The 7,404-nt window shown below is 43.2% G+C and overlaps 1 protein-coding gene across 1 annotated transcript in view; it reads right to left on the bottom strand.

Annotated features, from left to right (window-relative positions):
- The window catches only part of pde4a (phosphodiesterase 4A, cAMP-specific), a gene marked incomplete in the record, with an annotated part of 55,891 nt that overhangs the window by 11,804 nt on the left and 36,683 nt on the right, over positions 1-7,404 (bottom strand). Inside the window, 3 exon segments of the mRNA XM_014024294.1 lie at positions 1,493-1,563; positions 1,716-1,752; positions 2,384-2,569. Coding sequence (XP_013879748.1) covers positions 1,493-1,563; positions 1,716-1,752; positions 2,384-2,569 — 294 coding nt within the window.

A 7,404-nucleotide genomic window follows, 5' to 3' on the forward strand; every position in this document is an offset into this window, starting at 1 on the left:
TGTTTGAGAAATCCTGCAGCGTTTTTAGGCAGACATGCTGAGGAGCAAAACGACAGGTGGGGACCAGAAACGCCCCTGGGATGTGTCTTTAAGCCAAGCTTCCTCATGGCTGAGTGCCCCCACCCACTCCTCCCTCCCCCCACACCCCGCCCATGACTCCTGCAGGCTCTCGGGTGAAAGTGAAAGTGAAACATAAACTGTCTGCTGAGCTCTTTACATTAGTTCTCACTCAGTGAAGCATACATGTCCACTTGTACGGATTGTCCGTAAGTTATAAGGATTTTATGTCATTTTGCAGGTATACGGGCGTATAGAGCAATCTCACAGTTTTTTTTTCAGGTCTTACGGGTTTTTTCAAAACCTCATTTTCAAATTTATCTAACATGTCAGAGCCTGTAAGATGATTTACAAAGCAATAAATAACATCAAACAGCCATCTTCCAACTTGTTCTGCCACTGGAAATAAGTTTTGAACTTTTTCCGCTCTCCTTTCCTCCTGCTTCGCAGCCGGCGCTTTCATGTCTGCAGCCGACGACCCCCGCACCCCCACCCCACCCCGCGCGGGTGCGAGTTGTATGGATTTTTTGAGAAATTCACAAATTTTTGGGGCTCTTTAAACAGGTTAACGTCCAAAAAGGTTGACATGTATGGTGAAGCTCTTTTCAGATTAAAAATACCTTTGAGGAAATGTATTTTCAGATGCCAAGTAAACCGCATCAAAGCAGCCCCCCCCCCGCACTGAAATGGGCGAGACAAAGGTGGAAGGTGGTTCTTAAAGAGACAGAGGCCAATTTCGAGGCGTTTAGAAGAGGAAGTGATGAGAAGATAAGTTTATTTTCTATTTAAACACAAAAACAGCATTTTAATAACAGCTAAAGGTGACATAGATACTTTATTATGGTATAGTATTTAAATGTATGCCTGAGAAACACATAATATTGCCCCTTTAAAAGTGCATCAAACCTATAGCTTCAGGTCAGTTATATCTAAAAGTAGCAAAAAGACAAAGCCTGACTCCCGCTTTCCTTTTTAATAATCTTTTAATGGGAGAGGCCCTCGCAGGGTGCAGCACTGTGTAATTATAGATGCTGATAAGTCTCTGCTGCATTGCTTTATATATCATATTGACGTGGAGCTAAAAGCCTGCCAGCTCGCTCTCCTTCTGTCTGCTGCATTTCAAGGGAGAATCGTTTTAGCATTATTGACCATCTCCATCGTCTGGGCAAAGAGTCAGGCACATGCATCTGAGGCACAAAGCTCTGCGCGCTCACAGTTCTCTGTCGGCTAACTGGAAATGTGCCAAATGATGCAGATGATATCTTCCTCGAGCGGTGTCTGAAGCTCATAAACCGGTTAATCATGATGGGTAAAAATGTTTCCACACGGGAGCAAGGAGATGGAGACGTTAGCGTGCGCACGCACTACAAACAAAGCAAGGCAGTCGTGACGAGCACGAGTGTGGGGAAGGGGTGTTCGACTGCATGATACTGACTTGTTAGTGGGTGTTGTGACATTGGCGAGGATGGTGAAGTTGCTTCTTACAGTTCGTAGGCTGGCCAACACCTGGGGGGGATGGATGGACAGCGTAGGAGGGAAGGAAGTAAGGAGGGAGCAGTGGGGGAGGGGGAGGGGAGGGGAGGACAAGTTCACTGCACTGCTTCGCCACCTTTTATGGCCAGTTACAAGAAAAAATAGCCGCCGACAGCAAAACATACCTGAGCAAAGGGGGTGACGATCATGTCTTCGGCGTGCCTGCCAGACAAAAAGTCCAGAAAGTGCAAAGGGTTAGAGAAAAGTGCATTAGTGTTTAGAAATGAGGCTGCATCTGGGAGGTGGATGTTTACAGAAACATGAGCGGGTCTAAACAGATAATCCTGAGGAACACACGTGGAAGGCTGCTGTTATTTTTCTTTGAAGATAAACCAGATCTTTATTCTCCTGGTTCCATCAGCACAACGCTTGCATAATTATAACGCTAATTCTGAACAAGTTAAAGTATTGGGTACAATTTAAAAGAAAACAAAATGCAATCATTTGCTAATCTCAATGGAAAAAAGARCACTTAAAAAATACAGTGTAAACAAATTTATCGTCACATCCGTAAATGCTGGTTAAAGCTCTATCACGCAAAGAAGAAGCCATCTGTAAATGACATGCTTCACTGGGATAAACAACTGTCCTGAGATGTTYTTCTACCATAATAACTACTTTTTTTGCAGTTTCAACGTTTGATATGTCGACTGTGTTCCATCGTGAAACAAATGTGGCTTTATGAGATAAGAAATCTTTGCCTTTGGTTCATTTCGTCCCAACTTTTTTTGGGATCTGGTGTCGTACAGTCACACTCATCATCCATCCAGGTTAACGGTGGCTTTCTGCTTACCCCTCACTGTTGATGGAGGAGTTGCGGGACATGGTTTTGGGGGACGTGTCGTAGTCGGAGTCGGAGCGGTACAGGAAGGACTCCCGGCGCTGGCTCTGAGGAAACGACGGGTGGAGCACCAACCCAGGACTCGCCTGCGAGTCCATGGGACTGCGGCCTGGTGAGGGACCATTCTCTGCGTCAAAGCTGAGGGATCAGAGAGGGACAGAGGTGGTTAATATCTGTTTCATTTCATGTAGTGTGTGCGTGTTGCGGTCTGATTATCTCTCTGTGATCATAAAGTGTAAAAAAAAACAACCTGCAAATGTCCAGACATGCAGGGTTTGCAGTTACTTGGAGAGAAAGTTGTAGAAAGAGAGATGAGACAGATGCTGGTGCTGTGACTCTGCACTAATGTTGAGTTGGCAGACTGCCTCTGGGCTGCTCTGACAATTACACTGTACCGACAAGTCATTTTTCAGAGGAAGTCACGTTTAATTGAGCAATAATAACCGCCAATTCTCTCTTGTCAAAGCTGTAGATCAGAGGACGTGATTGATTGAGACTTGTTTTGTTCGAGCTGAGATCCAAAGTCACCTCCAAGGTTCTAGGATGAACTTTTGACCGGTTGAAAGCACTCACAGCTATTAGAAGAACCCCGAGGACTTTGACCTCTAGTCGTGCTGTGAAGTCCCCAGTTTGTTTATCTTTTACACACATGAATGCACGGCACACTTATGGATGACGCATACAGTGTCCTGCCAGCGGTGTCATGTTACCTCACCGATAAACAGATCTGTGTKAATTTTATTTTATTTTTTCAGTGTAACAGTAAACTTTAAAACAAGTTTATAAAAATCAATTGCAGTCGTGGTCTTTTTGTTTAAATATTCAGACCTTAAGGACAAATTTGCCWACAGACTCCTGGCCAATTACAGGGTCTATTTTTAACGAGAATAACTTTTAACTCTCCTCAACTTCTCAAACTTTCAAAATGGCCTTGAACGCCTTTCAGTTTRATTTCTAAAACCGAGCCTGGTATTTTTAGAATTTGTACGTCTAAATTGGCCAATTAGAAGCTACTCCTTTCCCCCGTGAGGCTTTGTAAATGTGGCTACAGATCAAATTATCATTAAACATGTTTCCTCTGTAATGAAAAACATCAAAAATGTCTGCTAGAGGGGAATCTCTTTAAGCTGCACATGCTAATCCCCCATTTTTTAATTAATTAATTAATTAATTTTATAATTTGTGTGTGTGGGGGGGGATTCTGGGGGTAATTATCAGACTTCAGTGTTTTAAATTCAAGAGTAATCCACTCCAAAATCTTCATGTGATTTGTATTACAGTCATATTTTTTTATATTTTATGACCATGAACAAGACAAATAGTCAYAGCTCCTTGTTTTCACTGGAGCACATTAAAGTTACTCAATGAACTCAAGTCAAAAACATAAACTAAGAAACTAAGTCCTCTCATTCTTCTTAAATTAAAAATCTATAAGAAAATTTGATGAAATCCAACAATTTTGATATATTGGTATATATTTATGCTCATATTTGTTGAGTAAAATATGGTAATATTTTGTTTACATTATATGCGTACCTGCATTTCATAAATGCATCTGTGAACTTCTGAAGTTTTTTTTAAATTGCAMAATATATTATAGTTCAGAAGGACATCTTTTTCTGTTTGATGTCACATGTTGCAATGATTACCTTTAAACACCAGTGCCTCAGTGCACAACCATACCTGCAGAGACGGTAAGGCGTGTGTCTGAGCTCCTGAATGCTGCGGTTCAGTTTCAGGCGTCGGAACAGAGCCGAGCCCCCGTGTCCGCGGGATTGATCATCGGGTGACAACGGCGAGGTGAGTGAGGGGGCATGATGAGGTAGACCCTCAGGACTCTCCCACAACCTCAGCTGTCGTGTCAGCTTCCTCTGACTCATTGCTGCTGGACCTGACCAGCTGGAGAAAACTCCCCCAGTCTCCACTTACAACTGGCTGTCTCACTCTCTGGATGGCTGCCTCTCTCCCACGCAGTCCCCCCCACCACCACTACCACCACCACCCTCATCCACTTTTTTACTCAGGCAGACAGAACTGCAGCACCGTTTGCTGCAAACTGTCGTCAATTCAGAGCTAGATCCATATGCGCACAAGACCCATGTGTGCCACGCCGGAGGAGGCAAGTTCATCAGCATGCATATCCTTCCCTGTGATCCTCAAGGCCCTTAAACTCTTGCTTCCCTCTCCTCACAGCCACAGTTTGTTCCCTGGATTTATTCAAGTCTCCTTAATCCTTGCTCATGCAGGTTGTTGAGAGTTTGTTTGTCCCCACAGCCTTCTCACATTTCACCTCATCAGCGCAGGCCGACTCCTGCTGCAGGACTTCCGCCCCATCTGGTCTCCACTTCTTCGCCCTCGCAGCTCCCAAAGACGTCCACGCTGCGGGAGCGACCTGCGATGATCTGGTAATTTGTCCTAACCAGCCTGCCTTGTTTTGCCCCTCTCACTCGCATCTGTTAGTTTCCCATCCTCCCCACCTCCCTATCTCAAAGCATGTGCTCTGACTATCCTTATCTCACTGCTGACAGTTCCTCTGCAGCAACAGGAAGGCTGATCAGAAAGAGAAACAGACCACAGGCGCAAGAAAAGAGAGACATGAAGCGTCTGTGTAACACGGATTTGAAGAGAATTTGCAAACAAACCAGAAAGAGGAGGAGAGGGAGGAAAATGAAATTCAGGGGGAAATGGGTTGACTCATACCCCTGTGTAAATGTTTACATGTTCTACTGAATAGCGTGCAAGATTTGTGCCCAAAACACTTTTTTTAATGTTCACCAACAGCCTTGTTCACCAACAGCAGTCTCTTTGGCCCATAGAAGCACAATGCCACCTTTTAATAGTTTTGCAGCAATTAGACCATGAAATAATTTTTTAACAAGGTGCATTAGGTCAAGCACAAGTAATTCTGCGATGACACTAGATATAAAAGGCAGTTAGCCTCAAGCAGAAGTTATTTTACACATATGTTGCTCTAAAAGTCCAAATCCAGAAGCAAAACGTCGGAGCTGGTTCACCATCAGGTTTTCTGGCAGCACAACTCTTGATGTGTTTCACGAGGTGCAATTTATGACTTTCATGATGGCAGGAATTGATTAACGCCTTTGAAACTGTCTGGTTAACCCCGGAACTACCAGAATGGCATTTCACAACAACACACTGGGGTGGGGGTGGGGGTGACGCAATTTCCTTTGAGAAGAGCAAAAAATCAAGTAGTAATTTTTCACCGTCTCAATAACAATTTCCAGGTTTACTGTTTGGCTGCACTGTAGCAATAACTCATGCTCTAGAAAAGCTTTTTTTTCACTGCAACACAGTGTTATTTTATAGAAATAAACTTGATAAATCTATATCTTGTACTGCATGTTTATCAGCCACCATCTTTCATGAGTTTAGATCATCTAAAATGACAGATGTGATGTTCAGCATAGGCAGTCGTTCTGATAAATTCAGGTTAATTTTAGGGTATATGGTCAGGGTTAGGATATAAAGACTAAAAAAATTGAATGGAAGTCAATGGAAGTGTCCCCACGGGGTTCAAGAACAAACATGTGTGTGTATGTGTGTGTTTCTTCAACTGTGCACACACTTTGCACGGCCCGGATGAGAGCGCAAATGAGATGTCTTGTGAAAAGTATCTGTTTTTTTTATTATTATTATCCTCAGCCCTTTTTGTCTGCTATAGCACTCAGCAAAAATACAGAAGGGGAGGAAAAAAATAGAAAAAATAAAAATACATGCAAACTCTGCTGCGTGGATTCCACCTTTCAGCAAGCGGCTTAAAGCCTGAGCACAGTCAAGAACACAGCCGAGATAARATGCCTTGTCAAGCTGTTCCTCCCTTCCACTTGCCTTCCACATTCACCAGTTTACCCTTTCTTCTAAAGTCTTTCTCTCGCTTTTTCTTGATAAGAGCAACTACCTTTTGCTTGTGACACACCACGGCTGCTGGAGCTCGGATTGGAAATTCACTTATATAAAAAAAGCAAAAAAAAAACAGTCTTACATAGAAGCCTGTTTGAACAGCATCTTTCAAAGTCAGACTGGGGGAAAAAAACATCAAGAATTCTGATTCACTTGACAGTTAACTATTGTAATCTCCAGAGAGCTGATGAAGAGACAATTATTCTATCTCCTGTTAAATACAGAGTCCCTGCTCGGTTTTAGATGGTGAACCCTCTAAAAGTGACTMATGCACACACACACACACGCACAGATACACACAGATACAGTGGCAGAAACACTCTCTTAGTGTCTCTCCCGCAGTAGAACATTAACTTGGAGCTCTTTATTTTTGATGCATGTACACACAAACAGATGCAAGCACCCTACACAGACTTATTATAGGCTGGGCTGTGTGGTTAGCCCTCTTGGTTTCATTATGTGAAGACGACGTCGCTAGAGTGTATCACTGCGGACAATGACATGATGATCAGAGGTTTCACAAGGATGGATAGGGGGATTTGTGCCGGTAGAGTGAGTCCAGCATTTGTGGAAGAGAAACAAACTGTCTCTGTCTACTCAGAGAGGAGCACATTAAAGCTGCTGTCTCGCATGTTGCCATGCTACCTGAACTACATCGCTGACGCACGCCAGAGACAACCTCATGATAATGGGCAGTGTGGCTTGTTTTGCATGACTGGGAGAAGAAGGCACTGATTTGGAAAATGTAAAGTTCCTTTATTACATGAGCATTGAGGCTGTTTCATCACAGTGGATTGTATTTCGGTTGAGGGCACAGCTTTGCAGGTACAGAATTTAGTTTTAAAAGCCCAATTTAAAAAAAGTTGACACTTTGAAACATTGTGTATAACAGTTTTGTAGTAGAATCACATCTCAAAGAAAGTTGGGACAGGAACATTTGTCACTATGAAGCATTTCCTCTTAAACAATAATCTATAAAATGATAGGAAGTGAGGAATGAATAGCTGGAATTCTCGGAGGAGAGTGCAATAGGGGTCTCTGCAGTATGGGGG

This window comes from Austrofundulus limnaeus, unplaced genomic scaffold, assembly GCF_001266775.1.
Source record: "Austrofundulus limnaeus strain Quisiro unplaced genomic scaffold, Austrofundulus_limnaeus-1.0 Scaffold4, whole genome shotgun sequence".
NCBI classification, from domain to species: Eukaryota; Metazoa; Chordata; class Actinopteri; order Cyprinodontiformes; family Rivulidae; genus Austrofundulus; species Austrofundulus limnaeus.